Here is a 25,743-nt window from a genome sequence, read left to right as displayed (position 1 = left end):
GACTGTCCGGTTTGGCCAATGTACATGGCAGAGGAGCATTGCTGGCACATGATGGCCTATATCACATTGGTAGATGTGCAGGTGAACGAGCCTCTGATGGTGTGGCTGATGTGATTAGGTCCTATGATGGTGTCCCTTGAATCAATATGTGGACAGTGTTGGCAACTGGCTTTGTTGCAAGGATAGGTTCCTGGGTTAGTGTGTGTGGTGAGTGTGTGGTGTGTAGTTGCTGGTGAGTATTTGCTTCAGGTTGGGGGGCTGTCTGTAAGCGAGGACTGGCCTGTCTCCCAAGATCTGTGAGAGTGAGGGATCGTTCTTCAGGATTAGGGCCGGCTCCAGGCACCAGCGTAGGAAGCAGGTGCTTGGGGCGGCCAATATAAAGGGGCGGCACTCCGTCTGGTATCGGGGCAGCACATCCGGGGCTTCGGTGGGAACTCGGCGGCGGGTCCCTCATTCCCTCTCTTCCTCTTTCAGCTGCCGCCGAAGTGCTGCTGAAGAGGAAGAGAGAGAGTGAAGGACCCGCTGCCGAATTGCTGCCAAAGAAGTGGCGTGATTGAGCTGCTGCCGAAGTGCCGCTGCTCGTCTTTTTTTTTTTTTGCCGCTCGAGGTGGCAGAAAAGCTGGAGCCGGCCCTATTCAGGATAGGTTGTAGACAGACTCCAACGAGAAACTGCAGAACTGGAATTAATTTGCGAACTGGACACCATTAAATTAGGCTTGAATAAAGACTGGGAGTGGATGAGTCATTACACAAAGTAAAAACTATTTCCCCGTGCTAATTTTTCCCCTGCTGTTACTCACACCTTCTCGTCAACTGTTGGAAATGGGCTATCCTGATTATCACTACAAAAGTTTTTTTCTCCTGCTGATAATAGCCCATGTTAATTGATTAGTCTTGTTAGAGTTGGTATGGCAACACCCATTTTTTCATGTTCTCTGTGTAATATATATCTTCCTACTGTATTTTCTACTGCATGCATCCGATGAAGTGGGTTTTAGCCCACAAAAGCTTATGCTCAAATAAATGTGTTAGTCTCTAAGGTGCCACAAGTACTCCTAGTTCTTTTTGCTGATACAGACTAACTCAGCTACCACTCTGAAACCTGACAGCAAAGGAAGAATCTGTCATTTGTTTATATAGATTCCCTTCTTTTGTAGCGTCCCTTCCAAATCTACCAGGGTTGATGGTTTGTAAGCTAAGCTGGTGCTGGCACCATGTTTCTGTACTTGTGCAGAGCTGTCAGAGTGATGGCACAGTATTACAAGTAGAAGTCTGTTTATACACAGAAAGGGCTTGGCAAAGTTGTAGAGGATCAAGCCCCCTCCCATTCTGACACTTCCACCATTCCTCGGCTCTCAGTGGGAGGCACCATTTTCAGGGTGAAGGTTCACTCTCCTTGCCCAGTCAAATCCAGGCTTTCCTGAACAGTCAATCAACAGGTGTGCTAAGCCTTCCCCCACCCCTCTCCAGCTTCTAAAATTCATTTCCAACTTACCTTGCTAAGTTACATATTTTTGTACCACAGAGGTAAGTCACTGATTACAGCACAGGTGGGTTGTACCCAAAGGCCATCTCAGCCTTGCCTATGACAGCATAACCATATGATTTAAATAGGACCTAGTGCTGTGAGGTGCTGAATGACGCCTGGAATTGTGAGCACTGGCCCAATGGGAGCTGAGTGTGCTCTACTCCTCAGAGGAGCAGGTCGATAGGGAACTATAGGCTAATTTATTTTCCATCTTTGGAGCTGTCTGTTTTAAACTGCAGCCCTACTTCAGCTGTCTGAGGTGTTTCCTAGCCATTGGCCATGAAAGGGGTTCAGCAGTGGAGATTGGGGAGTGCTTGTACAGCAAGTCATGATAAAGTAATGGTGAGCCACTAAAAGGCAGTTACATTTAAATGGGAGTGGGGATAGATTGGCCTGTTCTATCGCCAGATATCGATATTTGCATGGACCATTTCTGGAAACTAAATGACTCATTCACAGTCCCATTTAAAACCAATGAACCAAAATTATCCAAAGCACATAGATGAAAACCCAGATAAGAAACAGGCAAATCTATCAGGTGCAGCCACGACCCTGGAAATAAATTTAGAAATTTATCATCTAAACGAGAGATTGCTGAAAACATTATATTTTTGAAATATATTTTAAGATAAAGGGAAAGGGCTCTAAGGCACTCCCATCTCTCTCTCTCTCTCTCTCTCTCTCTCTCACACACACACACACACACACACACAATTTTCTCCCGAGAGGCTGATAAGTCTGTGACAGAACTATCTGAATAGTGATCAAAAAGTTATTACATCTCTCCTTTTGCGGAGGTCACCCCCTGATCATCAGCTGCCTTTAGAAAAAACAAATTAAGGTGTGTGTGTACGTGCTCGTTAGGCTTAATGTGTATTCTAGTTGCATTCTCAGGCTCAGTTTGGACAATCCCCTTGTTTAGCAGCAGACTGTGGGCAAGTATAAACCCTTTAGGAGCATCTGCACTTAAGATAAGGGAGTCCTTCAAAACAAAACATTCCAGAAAGACCATTCAAAGCCTCCTGTGATCTCTAAACTGCTTTACAACCAAAGCAAGGTCATACCATTAAGTGATTTGATTATAAAGATAGGGACCTTCATAAGATCAGGAAAATCTCTATAGAAAGTAAAATTCTATCAAACCAGCTCCCTCTCATCCCATTGGACCAACACAACCCTTGTGTTCATTGTCTTGCCTTTCCTGTGAAAGTGTCATTGAAGCAGTGATGAGCTGAGGAGGGCTCTGGAGTCTCCCCACTTCTTTGGTTAATGAAAAATCAGCCGTACCAGAGACAGCTTATATCTGGGCTCGATAAAAATACTTCCAAGTGGTTGGCTTTGATTGCAGCAAGTGGCAGGCTGCCTTTTTTTTTTTTTTTTAAATGTCCCTCCCAGAAACCCAACAATGGCTTGACTCTTCCATTAAAATTGTACATCAATAAACTCAGAGTATTTTTCAGGAAAAAAATTAAACACAATTCCAGGAAACATGCTGTTCCAAGTGCCGTTGCTTGCTTCCTTAGTTATGATCATGAAAAAACGCTGGAACACAAACTGAGGTTTATCACAGACCGAGGGGAAAACCTGAGAGTTAGGGCTGCTTGTTAAGATATGGGCAGCATGTTACCCATTGCGATGTCCACTCATCCTCTCTTTCTAAAAGGAAGGACACAGAGTATCAGGGGGGAGCCGTGTTAGTCTGTATCTACAAAAACAACAAGGAGTCTGGTGGCACCTTAAAGACTAACAGATTTATTTGGGCATAAGCTTTCGTGAGTAAAAACCTCACTTCTTTGGATGCATAGAGTGAAAGTTACAGATGCAGGCATTATATACTGACACATGGAGAGCAGAGAGTTACTTCGCAACACAGGTTCTCCACTTGCGAAGTAACTCTCTGCTCTCCATGTGTCAGTATATAATGCCTGCATCTGTAACTTTCACTCTATGCATCCAAAGAAGTGAGGTTTTTACTCACGAAAGCTTATGCCCAAATAAATCTGTTAGTCTTTAAGGTGCCACCAGACTCCTTGTTGACACTGAGAAAGCACCCAGCAAGCCCTACCAGCAGAAGGCACTCTATTTTTCTGGAGGGGGGAGGGGGGGAAATCCAACTTGTTCTATTGCTGGACTAGCCCAGTGGTGGGGCTCATGTCACTCATGGGGCTCTTGGCTCATTTCCTCTTGCTCCTTTGCTTAACAGCCTACTCTTGCTTCTGGTTTGCTCATGTATCTTAACAGCCATTCTTCCAGCTCATTAGAGAGAGTGGCAATGACAGGGCCCAAAGGGAGTGTAGTGTAGATCCCTCTTCACCAGAGACAGGTGGGTGGCAACTACACAAGGGTGAGGTGGTGTTAGGTCAGGAGGTGGGAAATCAGGGGTTTAACAGAGATGCAGAAGATTAACTCAAGGAGCGTGCAGAGTGTGAGGGTTTTATGCTGCAGTGCCATTAGCCCATATACCAGCGCTTTGCCAAGAGACTTGACTTCGCTATCTGCTGTGTGCCTAAGGCAGGGCACCATCAGCTAGTTTGTTCGCATATCAAAAGCTTAAAGTCTGTCTAGGACTTCAATGTTTACAAATCTGAGTTTTAATTAACAATAATCAAACATCTTGGCTGAGATTTTCAAAGCCAGATAGAAGATCTGGACATAAAAACTTTCCCATTAAAATGAACAAGAGTTGTGTGGCCAAATGCCCTGGGGCCCGATCCAAAGCCCGCTGAGGACAATGGGTGTTTTTTCATTGGTTTCTAGTAAACTTTGACTCAGACCCCTCCTCAGTTTTGAAAAACCTCAACCTCATTGTCTACATCAAAGTGATAATGCAACCAAACAAGAGTGCAAGTTTCTCATACTATGCTTCACTACAGCAGTATGCCGGAAAGCACTTTGTTTTTGCACATTTTTAAAAAGTAGCCTCAGAGTTAACATTGTAGTCTTCCCTTATTGAAGATTATTTACACATTCACTATGTAGAGAGTTTTGTTTCCTAGAGCTATTCTAAGTTTATCAGATCTGAAGACTAAAGGAAAATAGGACTGTTTTAAAGTCCAAAGATTTACCGACCCTTTGATCTCCACCTCTTTGCCAGGAGCATACTACAACGCATCCACACTTTTTTGCTCATACAGTAAAATAGTCTCTGCTCTCCTGTAACCCACATCAATCTTACCAACAAATAAATTTGGACCTTACCTTTTTGATTTGATCTTCTTTTAGTTTTGTAAAATAAAAAGCTAGTAAATGCACAGCAAACATTTTCTTGAAGCTTATTGGTGTCTCAGTGGTGACAGAGCTGCTGTGAATAAGTAATTCCAAAGTAGCAGATCTCATTCATGAGCTAAGTGTTAAAAATACTTCAACAAAGCCATTTTCCCAGAGTGAGATATTAGAGCTCCTGTGAAATCAAGTCCAGGACTTAATCTATTCAGTTTGGTTGGTTCAATGATTAAACTTCAGTCTGTCTCTCTCTCTCTCTCCCCCCCCCCCCCAGCCAGTCCCTCCCTTCCCCTGGTACACACTTTATTGTCTAATAGTAAGCATCTGGCTAGCCGCCAAGGTGAAGGGGGGAAAATGATGTGTATTGGCCCATTCAGGAATTTTTACCACTTAACAATCCAGTTACTATGCAATGTTCTTTGCTTAACCCAGCACCATCTTGTGCAGCATTTGACAGACTTCCACAAGAATGTGACAAACACAAGCTGCTTCAATGAACTTTAGATCACTTAGAAAGTTATGCAGAGCTCTTCAGGATGTTTCTTTCATCTGGTTAGCATTCCAGTTGTTGAGACAAACCGGTGTTTCTTAATCAGATGTATATCAGTTTCTGGTACACACAGCACATTATTCTCTGGGGCTCGTCTCAGTAAGCACTCACTCTCACCCTGGCCAAGCAACATTTGCCCCTAGTTTTACCCCCTTACAATTCCCAACTTGCACACATTATTCTCCCTTTGTCCATGCTGCTTGCAGAGGCAATGCGTGGAGGGTGCGGGAATGTGGGGTCATGTGCCCCCACATTTCTGCCAGGGCTTATATGCCCTGTCCTGAACCCCGCTCCATACCACCAGAACCTTTAAATTATACCCCTCCCCCTGCAATCAACAGTTATGTGTTGTCTCTGGCTGCTTGTGGTGACAAAATTTAAGACGTATGTCCTCAGAACTGCATATGCAAGGGAAAAATTTGGCCCATTTGGCAGCTGGACAATTTTAATATTAGACTCAGTCTTACTCAGAGACAAATTCAATCATAATTTAAGGTGTGCAGCTCTCATTGAGAGAGGCACCTGTTGACATCAGGGCTGAATTTAACCGTATCTCTAACTTTTAACGTTTTTGTCAAATAAATACTAGAAACAAGATGAAAAGAGAAAAGCCAACTGAAATGCAAAGAACATGAGCATGCTGTAAATAAGAAGAACAGGAGGACTTGTGGCACCTTAGAGACTAACAAATTTATTAGAGCATAAGCTTTCGTGGACTACAGCCCACTTCTTCGGATGCTGTAGTGGGCTGTAGTCCACGAAAGCTTATGCTCTAATAAATTTGTTAGTCTCTAAGGTGCCACAAGTCCTCCTGTTCTTCTTTTTGCGGATACAGACTAACACGGCTGCTACTCTGAAACCTGTAAATAAGAGTATTTCTAAACTAGACCTTTCACTTCAAAAAATAAAATTTAAACACCTTGCCAGCCTGAGATCATGGTTCATTTCTCTCAGATTCATCTTTTAGTAAGTACTAACAACACACAGATGACCTGTCTCTTTACTCATTATGTACTTTTCTCATTTGAGTCACATTCCTGGCTGGCCAATTAAATTGAGAGCATCACCTTTTAAACTCCATTCCTCTTTGTTCCAAAGCTCATTGTGTGTCTAATACAGGTTTAATTTTCACTCTCTCATTAGGAATATAAATAAATGTCACATGAAAAGGGTCTCAAAGAATTTAATTACCAAACAGACAAATTTTGTTAATCAAGTGGTATTTGTCAGTTTCATTCTGATAGTGAGTTCAATCAGTCACAGGCTTTCAGTGCATCCTTGCTTTGGATAAGTAGGAGGGTGAGGAAAGAAGGAAAATTACTGTTTCAATTCAATTGATTTTTCAACACACTAACAGCCATTACAAATAAGACAAATTGGCACTACTCTGACCAGAGTGGTGTAGTGACATTAGTGCAAATGACAACTGAGGCCCAAATGAATATACCAGCTTCAATTACCTGTATCGTGGTCTGTTGCTTGTTCATACATATTAAATATAGCAGTGTTTTATCCAACAAGCCAGTTACAACCCCTCCCTCCCACTTTCAGATCGTAAAGCATCACAACATGACTTTTATATCTTTAAAAAGAACAGGAGTACTTGTGGCACCTTAGAGACTAACACATTTATTAGAGCATAAGCTTTCTTGGACTACAGCCCACTTCTTCGGATGCATACATCCGAAGAAGTGGGCTGTAATCCACAAAAGCTTATGCTCTAATAAATTTGTTAGTCTCTAAGGTGCCACAAGTACTCCTGTTCTTTTTGCGGATACAGACTAACACGGCTGCTACTCTGAAACCTGTTTTATATCTTTGTAATACTCCCTTTGCAGCCACATCCTGAGGAATTATGGAATGTTCTAAGGCGGATGATTATCTCCAATCCAGCATGCAATTACCTTACAGTCAAAGACCATCAGGTAAAATCCTCATAACCAGGATAGAGAGCGTTTAACAACGGTGTGCATGCCTCGAAAACATTCCAACACCTGCCCCTACAGCAAGGGAAACACCTGTTAACACCAACCTTCCACAGGCAGGAGATGCTGGTGATGGTTCTGCTGTCTGCCAGCCTCTTTTACTCAGCGTGCTAAAGGCTACACACTCCCTGCTGGGGGGGGAGCTGACTAAGATTTTCTCACTGGAGATGTACAGCAGCATCTACAGCCTGCTGCCTCTGAGCAGACCCCCTTGGGACAAAGCTTCTGGTGGAAGGAGAGGCCTGGTGCTAGGGTAGGGGATAGCCACTTCCTCTTCCCTCAAATGTGGTGGAGTGGGTTCATCCCACAGTGTCATCTCAGCACTCAAATGCCTTCCATGAGACTCTCCCTTCAGTGGGATGTCATTTCCCCAGGGAATCATGGGAAAGTTTAAACATGCGCTAAGGGTACGTATTAACCCAGTTTCCCCTGGTGGCAATGCTGATGTAAACCATAGCATGGAGAATGTGGATTCCAGTGCTGTCTCTCTCTTTGGTAGAGTATAGAGAAAAGGTGGTAAAATGCCAGGAATAGGTAGTTGAGGTAGGAGCTCAGGCTACTGGAGAGGAAGAGTGTAGCTGTCGAGTACCTGAGGTAAGGACACGCAGTCTCACTAGCATACATTTTACATTTAAGACCAAAGAAAGCTCTATACAAATGAAAGCCTAGGTCTCCCCAGTCATTCAGTATCCATTATAATTATTACTTATTATTTATTATTTCTACTGCAGTCACGGCTAGTATTACCCAATCAGGGTGCAAGACACTGCCCATGAACAGAGAGAGACACGCCCTGCCCCGAAGAATTTACAATCTGAAGCCCCAACTCTACAATCACAACTCTGCATGGACTCAGGTCTCCAATCATATTGATCTAATTGCAGGATCAGGACCGTCTGTTGGAGACCAATGAATCACTACCGTTTCTCATTTGCCAGTAAATATGTCCCCAAATATGCTTTTCCCCAAATGCTCCTGTGTCCTAAATCTCACTACAATTTTCAGATAAATCTCATTTGAAGTTTCTCAAATGATTGACAGCTCAGCTATTTTTCATATGTGGTACACACACACACGCACACACAAAAGCTACAAAACCTTTTTTAAAAAATTTAATCCCTCCCCCCTTCCCTGAGTTTCATCTCAACAAAATACCATGTACGAATGAGCTCAAATCTGGGCGAAATAAATTTATCCAGTAGCCGCAGGACGGGCAAACTTTGATGGAAAAAAGTGACCTTTCTGAAGATTTTTTGGGTTTGGGGACAATATTAAGTTTCTCCTGACTTGGTTTTACCAGGCATGGCAACTCTTTCTAATAGCTTAATTTATTAAATTTGTTCAAACGACTTTGATGTTATGCCCCATTCACCCCTCCAGCACATTATTTTCTGACAGAGTGAGTTTTATTAGTTTATCTGGTGCACCACTCTCCAAAGCAAATGCTCCATTCTCAGCTTCAGGAGTCCAATCTTAGTTGCACATTGGAGTTTAGCGATAACAGTATCAGGGAAGTGAACAGTCATCACTTGGCTTCACCCCATGTCAAATTCTCTAAAGCTCTAATTTAGATTTCAGTAAGTGGGAGATAAGTATGTATTTCACCTTCACTACCATATTGGATATATGCATTAGTGAGGACAAATTGCACAAAGTTCAGTTTTGTCTAAGGTTCTCTTTAGACATAACCATTAGCAGCACCAGGCTGCAAAATAATAAGATAAAATGTGTACTTAAGACATCGTCAGAGAGATTGAACAAAGAAAACACCTGGAAGCCCCTATCCAGCAAGAGAGGGGGAAAAAAACTTGTCTTACCCTAACTTCTACACAACCTCCATCTCCTTTCAACAGTGTAAGGATGGAAAGGTCAAGTTGGGTTAGGAACAGTGTCTTCAGAAACAAAGTTGCTTAAAGTGGCTCTTCCAACTGAAGGCAAGGTACTGTGTAAATTGCAATTTACATTTTATCAGGGAATCAAGCTTTTATTCCTTTAAAAATGTCAGCTGAAAAGCGTGTTGAATTTTCACAACGTAGGAGCACACAGCACAGGTTCCATGCACAAAAACATTAGACACAGGCCATTTGGAAGTGTTCTTGTTTTGTGCAAACTAGACCCGTTAAAAAATGTGTTCCTGATGTAGCTTTGCAACATCAGTTTTGATCATACCATGTGAGGCCAATTTGACAGCAATGTTAATTAGATCTAATGGCAACAGTGCCATTAGCTCAGAAGAAAAGAAAACTTCCTTTTATGAAAACCAGCCCTCGAAATGCCTGAATTAATTTCAGAGCTCTTACAACAGTTACTATGGAGTCACTATGGGAACAAGCAATGAATTAAGCTGAAGTGCTAATCTCAGCAAAATACCAAAAGAATGCTGTAGAGTTACTTAGCTGTTTTCTCATTAGACGGGCTATTGCTCAAACATAAGATTCCAGCTTACTCCTCCAAGTACCCAAATGAAGCCTTTCCTTGCTAAAAATATACATTTAAAAGCAGCCTTGTGAACAATTAAAGGATAAACTGGTTATCAAAACATAATGGAAGCACGGAGTATAGCAGGAATGTGGGTTTTCTGTGTGCCATACCCACGATGGTTGAGAGCAGGGAGGGGAGCGTTAGCATTACACAACATATTGTTCTGAACTGAAGTTTAAAATTTGGACTGAAGTCTGTAGCCTAAAACTTAAAAAAGCATAGATTTGCAAGTCGTCAGAGAACTCCACAACAGCATACCAGGGGCTGCAGATCGGTCTGTATGAAGGTCAGTGGTTTTCACTCTTCACCATTGCACATCAACTACTCAAATTCTAACCATTCTGAATTCAAGCCTCAGAAAGATCATCCTTTTTTTTTTTTAAACACAAAACAAGAGTCCAGAGAAAGCCTTTGCCATAATCTGTCAGACAGCTGTTTAGCTTTGTAAATAAAATTAAGTTACATGAACTTGGAAAACAATTACATATATTTCATAAGCCTAATCGAATACTTACTCTGGGGCTGGTACATATAATGCACTGGAAGTAGCTAAGTAAAAGAAACAAGTGCTTTCAAACTGCTACATGCTGACACAATGCTTGTTTCCACACAGAAGCTTGTGGATTCTGCTGTACTCAATATCAACTAAAGCTTAATACGATACAACTGAGTGCAAATTAAACCTTTAACCCAATCAGTGTAGGTTTGTATCCAGACATTTTAGAAAGTCCGAAATCAGTTAAAAGGAAGTTCAAACTTGCTTTCAAGTTTGCAAAAATTGATGGGAAGAGCTCTAACATCCGAAAATGCCACAACTCCTCTCCACAAAACAAGCACAGCAACAGAAACAGTGTAGCTTCCTTCCCAGAGCCATTACAACATGCCCCAGTGCTGAAGATCACTTCTTTGGACAAAAGTCGTTTCAGCCTCTAAACACACTTGGTTGGTGTCTTTGAAGAAAGGCCAGAGATCAAGAGCATCACCTGAAAATTATCCAAATCAAACTAATTTAGTGATCAGGGCTAGAATGCTGATGAACGTGTGCAATAGGGCAAGAGCATCCTTCTACAAATTGCTTGAAATATCATGTAGTGATTAACTCCATTTTTTAAAAAAACTGTCAAAACAGGGTTTGTGACGAGCTTAGCCAGATAACAACAAACTGAAGAAAGATCAAACTAAACAGCCAATTTTCCAATTTTAAGCTAGCTGGGTAAACTTCTCTTAACGGCGTACCAGATATACAGAGGTCATGGATGTCTAAGTGCACTGCACCGCACATTGCACTCTCTCAATTTTTAGTTGATCTGGAATGATGTATTTTACTTCCTCCCCCAACAATTAAGAATTATGAAGGATGATCTTGAAATAAAACAAGAAATACAACACTTTATAACACACAGAAGAACAGAGTCACTTTGGCTACCTCTACACTTGGGGCCGGGAGTATGATTCCAGTTCACGTAGACATACTCGCATTAGCTCTCACTGAGCTAGCGTGCCAAAATAGTAGCTGTATTTACAGTATTTAAATACTATACATGGTAGCACAAGCAGTGGCGGCAGGGACTATCGACCCTGAATATGTACCCACAGGGCCCCAGCAGGTTTGCACAGAGGGCAACTCGCAGCTGTCCATGCTACCACGGGTACACTATTATTTATAGCTCATTAACTCAATGGGAGCCCCTGGCTTCAAGCATAGACATCGCCTTTCATGAAGGGAATGTAAAAAATGTCAGGGAAAATATACAGATTTTTGATTGTACTCAAAGACACAGCATTAAGAAAGCAATTCGGGGAATTTACAGCTAGCACCACAAAACCACCTATTCACAATGTCGTATTTTTACAGTATAACATTTTTGGCTTTGCCTGAATAAGTTCATGTCTAGATTTCCCCCAGGGTAAAAATAAATGTTTTTAATGTATCAATTTTTTGCCTAGAAGCCATCAGATAGAAAGAACTTAAAAGGGCTATGACCTTTCCTCCACAATTTCTGTGAGATAGAAATACTGTAAATTGCCCACATCTAGGACATTAACAGATAAATGCTTTCCACCTGATTACTTCAGATTTTCAGGGAAGGCAAAGGTTGAAAGGCATGAGATTCTAATCTGATTTCCTATGAAGTTCTATATTACCATTTATAGCACTTATCTGTTGAACTATGTACTATACGAAGGTGTGGAATGATTAACTAATTCATTACTAAGGAAATATACCTGACCATTATGGTAAAAACAGTTTAAGTGTGTATTTTGTAAGGATGTTTTAGGTTCAAACTTTCATATAGGAACACACTATTTCTTATGCTGAATGTTGTGGTTGTGAGAAAGTGCATAACAAGTCAACAAAAGCAGAATTAATAAAATAACCTTTCAGCTTACAAGAGTCCATCTCTGAATATTTGCTTCACAGAACTAATCACAAGGGGAAAAAATGCAACAGCACCAGTGTAATCCAGAGATGCCAGAAAAGGTCATTTATTCTATGAACAAAAATTAAATGGAATTAGGTCATTATTTCACTTCTTGTTCCCTGTCCCCTTTGAACCATTCTGATCATCTCTTTTTCCAGTTGGGAAATTTCCATTGTTATTGTGGTGAACCTGCCACTCTCTTTCCAGCTGTTTCAGCATTTCTTGGGTAAGGAGTCCTTCACGCACTAGTTTGGCAGCAAGAGATCCTTGTCGCTGACTTTTCATATTCGACTTTACTTCAGCAGGTCTATAGCCCAAAGCTTTAGATCCCCTTATTCTCTTCTGTCCTGGGACCTTTGTTGCACTTGAGAATTGCCCTTGGTTTGCTGCTGGAAGATCTTCCAAGTTCAACATCCTGTCATTAACTTCAGTTCTCTGAAGAGGAAAGTCATCTGGTACAGCTATAGCACCAGAAACAGAAGTAGCTTGTGAAGCTCTGATAAGCGTTGTAATGTTGCGCACACCAATTTGTATAATGTTGTCTAGTTCTTTCTGGATGTCCCGTACGAGGCTGGCATCTGGGAACATGTCCATAAATCGGTAACTGAAAGAAAAAAATGTTTTAAATTTGCCAATATAAGAACTGCTGTAGGTTAATGGAGTAAACAGAGATCAAGCTGCTGTCTTACTATTTTGTGGTATATAAGTGACCACCTATCCGCTCCCACCCATATGCCTCTTCTTTGTGTATCATATTATACATTGCCTCATCATCAGAGCGGATCTTGACAGTACAACTGTTGCATCTGCTCAGGTTGTACAATCAGTAGGTTCTACAGAAATCTGTTTAACTGTCAATGTGAAATTCTCCCATATAGTGCTAAATTTGCACCAACATAAAAACATGGCTTCCATTTGTCCACGAGCTGCAAATATACTAGGAGAAAACCAAAATAAAGCTTAAGTTTCAGTTTCAATACCTTAACCACAGATAGAGGTCAAAAACATCATGAACAGCTTCAAGGTGTACAAGATCCTTGATGTTTTTTGGTGGGACCAGTGGCCAGTTAGTATGCCTGCATAGCCAGTCAAATGTCAAAGGCTCATTTCTACTAAACTGCCTTGCAAACTGGAAAATAAACAGATTCAACAGGGTCTTGTATAAGTCTGTTAGCAAGAACTGAGTATTTTTACAACATATTAATTTATTAAACCATTTCAAATTTCCATCCCAAAGCCTCAGAAATAGACTGTATTAGTATGAGTTACAAGTAAAACAACTTTTATTTAACTATATCCTCTTTATCTGTGTTGACATATGTGTTTTTATATTGTAAAGATACAGTAGTATAATAATGGAAAATCATAATACTGGCAAATACAAAAAAAAAGTTACTAACCTGCTCTGTAGCTGTTGTTCTTTGAGATATGTTGTACATGTCCACTGCACTTTAAGTGTGTGTGTGTAACCCACACACCTTCTGGGTGTGATGTTCTGTCCCATCTAGTGGCACTGAGACCACTTAAAGAGAAGGAGTTAAATGAGTCTGCTCTACAGCCTTAGCTAATAGCCAGCTGGCTGTTAGCTCATGCGGTAGAGGCTCATGAACTAAGCTCCAGAGATCCCAGGTTCGATCCCGCCCGCCAATGACCGGGGTCTGTTGGTGTTACATGTGCACTAGCGTCAGAGATTTTTCCCTTGGTGGTACCCATTGGGGTGGCACATGCACCCTCTGCTGCCTTGTGGTGCTGAGCGATGACAAAAGGGTAGAGCTGCCCCCCAAACCCTCCCATTCCTTCTTACTGGACAGATTCTCATATAGAAGGGAAGGAGGGTGGGTCATAGAATGAACATGTGTAACACATTTCAAAGAACACCAGGTTAGTTTTTTCTTCAAGTGATTGCACTTGTCCATTCCACTTTCGGTGACTCTCAACCAATTCAATCTGCAGGTTAAACTCCTGAGGTGTTAACCATGGAGCATCCAAGCTGTAAGATGGAGAGCCTCAGGTTTGGGGTGAAGGAGACCATGGTCCTGTGAAATCAAATCTGGATCTGTTTTTTATGTCAATGGAGCCCATGTTGAAAGGGACAGTAGAGTGGAAAAGCAATGCTGAAGACCACACCGGTGCAACAAGGGTCACGTGAGCATGATCCTATCTGATTTTTTAACACAACTCTGGGAAAGAGTGGAACCAGAGGGTAAGCATACATGGAGGTTGTCTTTCCAAGACAACAGGAAAGCATCTGTCAGAAACCCTGGACTGTGACCTGTTCTTGAACAAAACTGATGATACTTCCTGTTCTATCAGATTGCAAACAATTCTATGTGGAGAACCCCCCAGACAAAAAGACCACTCATGGTGACTGGTGAAAGATCTGCTCAGCTGATCTGCCAGACTGTTCTGGACACCTTGAAGGTCAGAGAGTTTGATGTGGATCAAGCTGGCAATACAAAACTCCCAAAACAGTATTGTCTCTTGGCATAGAAGTTGGTCCCTATGTGTCTGTTCATGCAGAACATTGCTGCAGTGTTGTCCATAAGAATTAGCAAAATCCTTCCCTTGATGTGGGGAGAATAGCGTAACAAGCTAGATGAATAGCTCTCAACTATCTTATATTTATGTGGAGAGCTAAATCCTCAACAGATCAGATAGCTTGTGTCTGCAGAGTTCCCAAGTGGACTCCCTAGCCTAAGGCAGAAGCATCTGTAACCAGAGTCAAAGTAGGTTGTAGGGGAACGAAAGGAACTCCCACCCATACATTGGTTGGTCCATCCATCAGTCCAAAGAGGCTAAGACTTCTTTGAACACTTGAACTAACATGTCCACTGGATGACAAATTGGGAAAGACACCAGCTCAGTCAGCCCTGCACCTTCCTAAGACGAAGCCTATAGCATGCCAAACCATGTAAATACAAGAGGCCATGTGCCCCAGAAGTGTGAGACAGTTCCATACTGTCATGGCAGAATGGGCTTTCAGATCTAACAAAATGCCAAACATTGTCTGGAATCTGCTTTGTGAGAGGAACACCCTGGCTTCTGAAGAATCCAAGACTGCGCCTATAAATTCTATTCTCTGAACAGGCCAAAGGATTGACTTTTCCTCATTTATCAGCACCACCTCACTCTTGGATCAGCCTCTCACCAGCTAGTCATCCAGATATGGAAACACTTGTACTCCCGATTTCCTCTGGAATGTAGCCACCATTGCCATGCCATGCTTTATGAAGACAGGTGGGGCCACAGTCAGGCCAAATGGCAGGGACTGCAAGCTGATAGTGGATTGGTTGACCATAAATCTGAGGAATCTCCTGGGGCTTTGACGTAGTAACACATTGAAATACACCCTTTAAGTCGAGGGCAGCGTATCAGTCACCAAGATCCAGACAGGGGATAACGGAAGCCAAAGTGACCATGTGAAAATTGATTTTCATTATGTATTTCATCAGCTCTCACAGGTCTAGTATGGGCCTGGGGGCCTCCTTTTTCCTTTGGAATCTGAAAGTAGCATGAATAAAACCCCTTTCCTCCGTGTAAAGGAGGAACTTCCTCTGACTCCCGACAGGAAGAGAGACTGTACCCCCCAAAGGAGAACTTCCTCTTGAGAGAGGTCCCTGAAAAGGGATGGGGAATGGGGCTGGGGACGAGGGCTAGAAATAAACTGAAGGATAGATCCCAATTCCATCTTGTTTAAGGCCCACTAGTCTGTAGTGATATAGGTCCAAGCACTTAGGAAGTGGGATAGCCTGCTGGAAAAATAAACAGGGTTTGAGAATATAGCAAAATTCCTCGTATGCTGTGCTTCCCAAGATTGTCAAACTGACTGTTTGGTGTTCCCAGGCTGTCTGGACAAGCTCGCAGTAGATGAGAAAAAAAGAGGTGGTGGTGGTCTCCACCTGTAACTTTTCCCTTTTCTCCTAGTCTCGTCCTGATAAGGCATAAAGGAAGTATCCTGGTAGGACTGCTGCAGGTGAAACTGCTGCTTCTTTGGGAGAGGAGTGTAAATACCCAAAGGCTTCAGCATAGCCCTAGAGTCATTAAGGCTGTGAAACTTGTTATCTCCTTGCTGCGAAAAGAGTGTTGGTCCAGGGCCGCCCGGAGGGAGGGGGGGGGGCACGTGGGGTAATTTGCCGAGAGTTTTTCGGGGCCCCTGGAGCGGGGTCCTTCACTCGCTCCGGGGGCCCCGGAAAACTCTCACGGGACCCAGGCCCCTGGAGCTTCTTCCGCTCCAGGTCTTCGGCGGTGGGGGGGTCCTTCCGCCCCGGGCCCCGCCACCGAAGTGCCCTGAAGACCCGCGTCAGGGTCCTTCCGCCCTGGGACCCGCCACCGAAGTGCTCTGAAGACCTGTGGCGGGGGTCCTTCCGCCCCGGGACATGCCGCCGAAGTGCCCTGAAGACCTGCGTTGGTCCCTCCTGAGAAAGATCTGATGACTGGATCCATGAACATTTAATGCATTGTTATGGCTGATGCCATGGCTCTAGCAGTAGAATCTGAAGCATTCAATGTAACCTGAAGCAAGGCCCTGGCTACCTTGTCCACTATTGCAAAAAACTCTTGTCTGGAATCCTCTGGCAATTTTAAAAATATGCCCCAGACGGAGAAAAACAGTGCCCCAGCAATATTCACTGATTAGAAATCCGGAGGTGCAGGCCAGCTGTAGAATAAACTTTTCTCCTACAAAGAGTTTCTTTGCATCCTTTGATTTTGAGGTAGACTCCTACTGACCCTGGCGCAAGTTGACGCAATACCTCCATTCAGTTCTTTTAGCAGTGGGAGGCAGGGAAGATGGTGTTTGTCACACTATTTTTGTGGGCTCCAAAATAGTCTCATTTATGAGAAATGCCACTTGAGAAGACCCCACAGATCCCAAAATATCAACCAACCAATCTATGGGAGCTCTACTTCCACCTGTATGTCTGTGGTGAAAGCCACCCTCTTTAGGAGGTCCTGATGTAATTGTCACAGCAGGATATGAGGAAACACTGACCATTGCTACCTCATCTGGGAGTGATGAGGAAGAACCTAAGGTTGGATGAGGTGGTGCTTCTGGAAATTTCTCTGAAGGGGGATTCACTGGGGCAGATTGCTCATGTTTGGGAGCTCATTACTGGGAGAGACTTCTTGCAGTTCTTGACGTGAAGCTTCACAATGCCTATTAGAGGATGTAGAGGAGGGTGAGCAAGGAGAGGATCTGGAGTTGGCAGCAACCCCCACAGGTTTCCATATGGCTGTTGATATGGCACCGGAGCCCCATTTCTCCCCTGCCAAGGCTCCCTACCAACCAACCAATGTGGAACTTCTGCAGGACACCAGGGATGCAAACCCCTTGGAGTAGAGTGATGGCTTATGTAATGCAGCTGTGACGCAAGATCCAACTTCCAATTCAGAGAATGAACCTGTGTAGTTTGAGCAGGAAGGTGCGGTATCTCTCAGTGACAGGGAGCAGTGCCCGGAGCCTGGAAAGGATGGCACCAGAGAAATCATAGCCTGTTTGCCCTTTAACAGCACCATATGAGGCAGTACCAGAGTGTCAAGAGGTGCCTGTGGTATCAGGTGCTAAACTCTAGAGGCTGACAAGTGCTCGTTGGTGTCTGCCAGTACTGGGGGAAGTGTCAATTGAACCTCCAGCAAAGCCAGCACTGACAGACTTAGCAGATTGCATGCCGCAGCCTATGCCTCAGGTGCTGATGGCATCAGGAGAGTCTTTTGCTGCTGCTGAGCCAAATGGTACTTCCCTAGATGTTGGTCTCAATGACACTGGTACCAGTGTCGAGTCAACGACCATGCCTGAGCCTCCATATGCACCAGACAGCACCTCAGCACCGAGCATGTTCTATCTTGCTTTGCAGCTTGACTGCTGAACGTCAGTGCCAGGGACCTCAATCTCCTTAATGACATTTGCCAGTGTTGTTTCATTCGTATCAGAGAAGTAGATCAGCATCAACACTCTGTCACAACAGGAGGAGCACTCCCAACCGAAGTAAAGATGCTCAGTGCTCACTCCGAGCGGGAAGTTTCCAAGGGTGGGGAAAAGGCTGCCTCCACAAGATGCTTTAGTCTGACCTCCCCATCTGTTTTAGTTCTGCGCTTAAAGTCCCTGCAGATTTGGCACCTGCCCCTGATGTGAGCTTCTCCGAAGCACTTTAGGCACGTGGAAGTGTGGGTCACTGACAGCCTTGGCTTTTTGCATTCATGGCAAGGTTTGAAGCCTGGGGACCAAGACATGCCCCAGCACCAGGTATCTGTATGCAGAACCAGTGGGAACTGAAGCATAAACTAAATATCCTAGTAAAAGAGAAAAAATGAGAACTACTACTAAAACACTACACTAAGACTATTAACAAGTACTAGCTATATACAATCGAAAACATTTAGAAGAGGAAAACACTTGCAGTAAGAAGGTAGCACACTCCAACAGCCATCACAAATGGAAGAAGGAACTTAGGGGGGCTGAGGCAGCTCTGCCTTTTATATCATCACACAGGAGCGTGAGGAAGAAAAGGGCACATAAGCTGCCCTGACAGGTACCGCTGAGGGAAAAATCTCTGACACTAGTGCACTGGGCGTGCACACACCCAAAGTGGAATGGACAGGTGCAATTGCTCGAAGAACTAACATTCTGTCTATGACAGAGCACTATGTCGAATGAAGTTTGACTAGCAAGGCAATATTGCTTTTGTGATCTCATAATCTATTTATTAAGTTAAAAACAAGCATCTATTATTGGAGAATAAGGAACAGAAGTATCGGAACAACTAAGTGTAAGGGTTTCACAGCTACTGTATTTTAGTAAGTGATCTAAAGTTTGTCTGCACATATTTCAAACAACGTTTTACTTTATGCAGCTCAGAATTTTCTTCAACTACCACACATTTTTTACATAACTATTCAACCCAGGAGCCATCTCTCCCCTCCTGTGCCTCATTAAAACAATTTGTTATGGGCCATACACACAGCTAAGAAGCAAAGTATGGGGCTATCCAGAAAATGAGAGCAGAGTTTTATGGCTTGATGATCTCCTCCTAGCACGGTCAGCTGAGCTTTGCCCATTGTCTTAGATCTATCAGCAGCCAGCTCGTTTTGTTGAATCCTAACAATGCTTCTCTTATTTCAGATTATTTTTTCTAGGTTGAGAAAGTGATGTTGGATACTTACTCCCTGATGTAACAAGGACACTTTTTTTTTTAAAATAAAGCTGAGATTAAAGTTTTTGTTGTTGTTTTTTTAAATAGAATTAATCACTGACACTTGGGAATCTTGGCAAAACAGCTAACAGACAACTCAATCACAAAAGTTATGGCCTAAAATTTCAGAAGTGATTAGTGATTTTGGGTGCCCAATTTCAGACACTGGGCAGGGGTCTGATTTTCAGAGGGTGAGAGCTAAGCATTTTCTGAAGATCAGGCCCTTTTTAGTAGCTTAAATGAGGCACTCAGAATTTGAGAAAAGTAAAATCATTAGCCAATTTGTAAACTATAGATCTGTATTTTCACACAAATAAGAGACTTCTCATTTCAATTATATGCAGCAAAAATGTTTTTGTTTTTTACTCTGAAAAAGTGTTTTGTCCAAACAAAGTGAAACAAATGTGGCAACATTTGATATGAATTAACAGGAAATCACTGAGCAAGGGCCTGATCCTGCAAAGCCCAACTTACATGAGTAGTTTCTACCGCCTTCAGTGGACTACTCACATGACTAAAAGATTACTCAAATCAGGCTTTGCAAGACTACACTATGAAATTGATCATATATGGTCACATAATTTATTTCTTAGTTATGTGAATTCACTTTTTTTAAAGTCTTAATCATAAAATCAATGATTAATCTAGTTGAGCTTAAGTACTTCTATTTTATTCACAAATTGGGTGCTGAGAAAAATGAGTTACTAATAATGGCACCAGCTGATTGTAGGCAAGCTACTGCTAGAAAGTGCTGTGCAAAGCTTAATAACACACCACTCTAAATATGTACATCATTCCTGACCTCTGCTAGTTCAGAAATTCCCACTGGGCAAGTTATGGGATTTTCTGATGTGAATAAAGGGAAAGTTTAGACACCTTTTTTTTTAATTTACATCCTAAAGTGGAAGCTGGGCTCCAAAAGTGAAAAGCTTGGAGCTTTTACAAACCTTTATCTGAACAGTTAATAAATGTTGTATTCTTTAGAAATTCACCAGTTAGTTTGTAGTTCTACTTCCATGTGAGCTTTTTAAAATGCACTTGGAAACTGCCAATTTGCTTAAGACTGATCTAGTCAATTATAATTAACTGTATATTTGAAGAACTTACCTTTAGCAAAGAGGTGCAGACAAAAGGCTGTTTTTTGTTGATGGGTGCTGTGCAGAACACATACCTTACTCTTAAGTTTAGTGGAATGTGCTGAATCATATCTGCTAGAAATTTAAAGTCATCAACATTGCAGACAAAATAGAGCCCATCCACTTGTGAGAGGCTCACAAAGATATCCTGTTCAGAAAAAAATTAAAATACTGTTAATAGTTGAAGTTCAGATTATCACAAATGATGGTTGTCAGCTTTTATACTGCCATGGTAACAACTGAATACTTGATGAGCTCTTTCAAAGTTTGATTACATTTGAACGGTAGCTTAAAAAAAACCCAATCATTTTTGTATAGGTTGTGTTTGTTCTCTCCCTGCACAATTTCCTTTAAAAATTACATCTGTAAAATGCAGATTCAGTAGCAGTACAGAGGGTATGCTACACTACTTAAAAAAAGTAAAACAACTTCTTCTTAAATATATAATATAGTAAGATAAGAGCATACATAATAAGCCACATAGTATGCTCTCATAAAATCAGTTATTTCTACATTAAACTGTTGTAAATTTGTGTCAGCAGCATAACACAAGATAGATTTCTTTTTATCTTGGTAGATAATTCAACCATTAAATTATTATAAGGTTGGCTTTAGGATTTTGAGATTACAGGAAAAAGTAGTGAGAAAACAGATCAACTAAAATGTTGCAGGAGTTGAGATCAAAGAGTATAAAGACAAATTCCTCCCCACCTGTGCTTGAAACATATTTCAGATTAAAAAAAAAATAAAAAAAAATCTAAAGTGTCCACAGCATTAGTTCTTACCAGTATGACATCATCAGTAGAGATACATTCAACCACTGATCTGTGTGCCTGGCTGGATATGTATCATACAGCAAAATTTTAAATAAGGCTTTTAATTAGACTTCGAAAGGAAAAAATTGTTTAAAGATTATTTGTATACTTGGATACTAGCTTTGATGTTTTTAGAAAGCAAACATTTAAAACACATACTGCTATTCTATCAGCATGAGTTTTACATGAGGCCTCTGTTTGGATAGCACAAAACTCTCTTTTTCATAATAGGTTAACTTTGTACATTTTGCTTAGCTAACTTAGTATTCTCAGTTAATAACTTTAGTGGCCTCTCGAGACACTCAGGAAATCTGTGTGAACGGTTGTAAAATTCTGATAATCTGTTTAGAAGATTAACTCTCCATGGTCCTTTTTTTGTTTGATTGTTTTAAAACGTAGGATTAAAAGTTTCATTTATACTTTAAAAGTTTATTCCTAAATAAACTTCTATGAGCACTATAGTGAATTCATTAGTAAGATGGAACAAATCCAAAAAAACAAGTAATGATGGGATTGTGTGGCTTCTATAGAATCCATATGTCCAAACTTTAGTGAAGACATTGCCTCAACAAATAGCACACATGATCAGAAGAGGAAAAATCTAAAGTGACTTTGAGATTAAAAAAAGCAAAATTCTAGATGACTAGCTTAGTTTTGAGGAGTTTCCACAAGAAGCAGTTTCCAAAACTATTATTTTTGCTTCAATATTTGAGTGCATGTCTCAAACTTCAGAGCAAAAAGTATACTTTTAAAATACCAAAACAAGAGAACAGCAGTGGCTGCAGTAACAAATGCTCTTAAAAACAAAACAAGATTACCTGGAGACTTCCAGGTCATTAGTGACACAAAGGGTTACACAATGAGTATTCTGAATGCATCAGTTGTCACTACACTGGTAGTCAGAAAAGTCTAATTGCTTAATAAAAAACCCACAAAGCAGTACCTTGGCTTTTTAATTACATTGCATTGCAGTAAAGTAGTAATTATAAGGTAACATTTATGTGATTTTAAAAATGAAAGTTCACGTTTCTATAGGTTTAATCATTCTTACTATTAGATTTGACAGAGTAGCATCAGGGAGATGGTATGCAAACATTTCTATCTGCTCAGCAGTAGGATGCAGGCCAGCTGTCTAAGGAAAAAGAACAAATGAACATTGCTTTTTAACAAAAAGAAAATTATTTTAAAAGGTTCTCACAAAAGCAAAAGCCAACAGAACAGCATGCAAGAAATCACTGTACCCCATGGAATCCACCACAGAGCACCAGCATCCTGAACTTTTAAGAACCAAAATGAAAACAAAGCTCAAGAAGAGAGAGTCTAGAAGAGCAGCTGCAGTACGTGAGTGAGACACTTCACGAGTTTTATGGAACCTGCAAATGCCCCAGGCATTCAGAATGACGGCACTGTACAATTCAATTTTCTTACTCAGATTCAATAGTGTACAATGAAGAAGAATACTGGATCACAATATACCAAGGCAGTTCCAGAACACTTTGGTGAGAGCAGAACATTTAAGACTCTTACCTCTATGGGAGGCACAGACCTATTCAAAATTTCTTTCAGCAATACAAGGTCATCACGATGCATTGTAGTGACTTCCCCTTCCTTAAACACAGAGCTAAATCTTCCAGCTCTGCCTGAAATTTGTAGAGCCTGAGAGGTTGTAATTGCATCCATTTCCTTCTCTCCCTTTTCATTGATACTTGGCTTTATTAGAGAATTAAAAATTATTCTCTTTATACTCCTGAAACATTTAAACAAAAACAGACAAATATCACTGACTACTTTCTCTTGCAGAGAAAAGGTGGGTGAGGTAATATCTTTTATTGGACCAACTTCTGCGGGTGAGAGAGTTGGTCCACCTCACCCACCTTGTGTCTCTAATATCCTGGTACCAACACAGCTACAACTACACTGCATACTTTCTCTTCAGTCATGCAAGTTATTTCCATAGAGCTATTTACTGCAGAGGAAGGAGTTCCTTTTTCCTATCAAGATCCCTTCTCTTCACAAAGCAGGAGGTCTTCAGATTGTAGATGTTATTCTAATATGAATTTACTGTTCAAAGTTGCCAGACTGAAGGCCTTGGAAACAGAAGGCCTTTCTTTAGCCATGGAACAGACACACCATGGGCAGCAGCAGTGCAAGTTTCCCACATCACTAGGCCAACACCTATCAGTCCTGTTTAAGAAGGAATACTTAGCCCTGGTCTACATTGTGGGGGGGGGGGGGGGAGGCCCACGGGGGGGATAAGAGAAGGAATCGACCTAAGTTATGCAACTTCGTACTTAGATCTTCACCACCGTGAGTCAACTGCTGTCGATTTATCTTGTCTAGACTAGACGCAATAAATCGATCCCTGCTGGATTGATCGCTACCTGCCGATCCGGTGGGTAGTGAAGACATACCCCCAGAGTAATTAGATATCCACTGATTCAGTCGTTGGCAGTCACAGCAAAGTCCAATGGTGACCACATCACAAAAAAATATGGCAACATCTGAGACCTGACTAAGATCACTAAGATATCTGAAATGCACACCTCTAGTTTTCACATCAGAGAACAAGAACCTGATCCTGTGTGGAGCTGAGCATTCTCAAATGCCACTGAATTGAAAGGGAATTGAAGATGCTCAGTGCCACACAGGATGCAGTCTAAATGAGCAGTTTAACTGTTGTGATCATTTTCAGTATCTAGAAAGTATAGCTCAACCCAGTCAGATCAGGCACCACTTAATTCTAGTGAGAACACATGTACACACATACTGGGTACTGTACATAAAGTGTTTTTATCCACATTAAGCAAACTGTCAAAGACTAAGGAAACCCAGCACACTTGTCTCATTGAAAAATAAGTCTTAACCTGTTCAGAGTACTTACAAATTAAGCCCCATTCCAATTGCATCTGTAGCAACTAGAATTTTACATGGATCATCAGGGTCATTGAATTTCTTTGCCTGGGTAAGCTTTGTCCCTAGAACAGAATCAACCACAGGTACATTTTATGTAACAGACTTTCCACACAAAAAGAGGTTATACAAAAAGATTGCGTGCTCTTACATGTCACTGAACAAAAGCATAACAGGTTGAAGAAACATGAATGTTAATTTTTGCAAGTGTTCCCAGAAAAATGGATGGGTGTCATTTTAAATAAATCAAAATAAAATAAAAGTTATTGTTGGAAGAACAAAATTAAAATTACACAGCTGATGAAGATCTAATTCCAAGATTATAAAACAAGACAAAGAAAATGTGCTCAGTATTGTTTTAATTCAATATCTAGATATAGGGCTTGAAAAATGTAAAGTCTCTTTATTAAATACTTTTCATATGGTAGCAGCAATAAACAGAGCCTTCTCTTTAAAAGCAAGATAAAGCTAGTATCTTACCAGGTGGGAGACTGCCATATATGACAGCACATTCTAGTCCTCGGGCTTCAATCTGCCGACTCAGAGAATAAATATCGTTCTTATTGAAACAGACAATGCAGTCACCAGGACGGAGGTTATCTAAAGACTCTAATGCATAATCCAGCACGGTAATAGGGGTAAGCCTCTTGTAGTTTCTGACCTAGGATCAAACAACAGTTTTGTCAAGGCGAAACACAAAAATCCTTTGCAAAATTAATAATTACTATGAAACTTTAACTTCATATGAAAAATCAATCATAGCTTTAAGATTATGCTGTGCCTCACAATCCCAATGAGAGAAGTACTAACAGAAAAGGTGGCATCCCCTTCTGCATTCCAAACAGTAATGAACATTCTCATGAGCATTTCCAAACTGGGAACTTAAAGACCTTTTCAGGAGACAGAAAAGAAGCCACTTTTATTTTTAAATTAGATTCCACTGCAAACATATACAATGTAAGTAAAACTGTATTAATACTAGGGAGAAAAAAAAATGTGCTCTCCAATATGGGAGTCCTGCAGGCAGAATGCTTTCAGGATCAGGACGTATGTTTGTAAAATGTCCCTTGCAGATGAGCACATGGAGGTAGCTAGCCAGAGTTAGTCTGTTTTTCTTTTTTAATTTTTATAGCTTTTTTCCTTGGCATATGTTAACCCTTTTAGCATTTTATACTCTTCTACTGATTTTTGATTTCTTAAGAACAAGTAACTAAAAATAAAGTGACCTGAGCAAAAGGTGGGCATCGTGACCTCTAGGAAAAATGGATATGTAAAGGAAGCCTCAGCATAGATCTAGCACTCTCTCTGGGTAAGTCAGTAGAAATTGAAAGATCCATTGTTCTCTTGGTAAGGGCAATAATATTTTTGCCAATAAAGGTTAATTTTGCAACATCTCTAAGAAACCTCTTTTGATTCAGGAGGCTTACATAGCCAACATATCAAACACAAGTTCGGACTCCTGTAGATTTGATCAGTATTTTCTCAAATGAGGGATATAGTAGAAAC

At 41.4% G+C, this 25,743-nt stretch overlaps 2 protein-coding genes across 3 annotated transcripts in view; both read right to left on the bottom strand.

Annotated features, from left to right (window-relative positions):
• HKDC1 (hexokinase domain containing 1) overlaps positions 1-5,010 on the bottom strand; it is a 47,021-nt gene extending 42,011 nt beyond the window's left edge. For both annotated transcript variants that reach the window (XM_005281897.5, XM_065553494.1), the window contains exon 1: positions 4,727-5,010. In XM_005281897.5, the coding sequence (XP_005281954.1) occupies positions 4,727-4,864 (138 nt within the window). In that variant the 5' untranslated portion in view covers positions 4,865-5,010. The remainder of the gene's footprint in view (positions 1-4,726) is intronic.
• Positions 5,011-12,229: 7,219 nt separating this feature from the next.
• Positions 12,230-25,743, bottom strand: part of SUPV3L1 (Suv3 like RNA helicase) — a 42,116-nt gene continuing 28,602 nt past the window's right edge. Inside the window, exons 9-15 of the mRNA XM_042856937.2 lie at positions 24,718-24,898; positions 24,209-24,302; positions 22,855-23,074; positions 22,379-22,459; positions 20,484-20,660; positions 13,170-13,318; positions 12,230-12,793 (exon numbers count right to left, since the gene is read on the bottom strand). Of these exons, the coding sequence (XP_042712871.2) occupies positions 12,295-12,793; positions 13,170-13,318; positions 20,484-20,660; positions 22,379-22,459; positions 22,855-23,074; positions 24,209-24,302; positions 24,718-24,898 (1,401 nt within the window). The 3' untranslated portion in view covers positions 12,230-12,294. The remainder of the gene's footprint in view (positions 12,794-13,169; positions 13,319-20,483; positions 20,661-22,378; positions 22,460-22,854; positions 23,075-24,208; positions 24,303-24,717; positions 24,899-25,743) is intronic.

The sequence above is a fragment of the Chrysemys picta genome, chromosome 7 (genome assembly GCF_011386835.1).
Source record: "Chrysemys picta bellii isolate R12L10 chromosome 7, ASM1138683v2, whole genome shotgun sequence".
In the NCBI taxonomy this organism is placed as follows: Eukaryota; Metazoa; Chordata; order Testudines; family Emydidae; genus Chrysemys; species Chrysemys picta.
The sequence above is the reverse complement of the archived record's forward strand: the minus strand, read 5'-3'. Positions and strand labels throughout refer to the sequence as shown.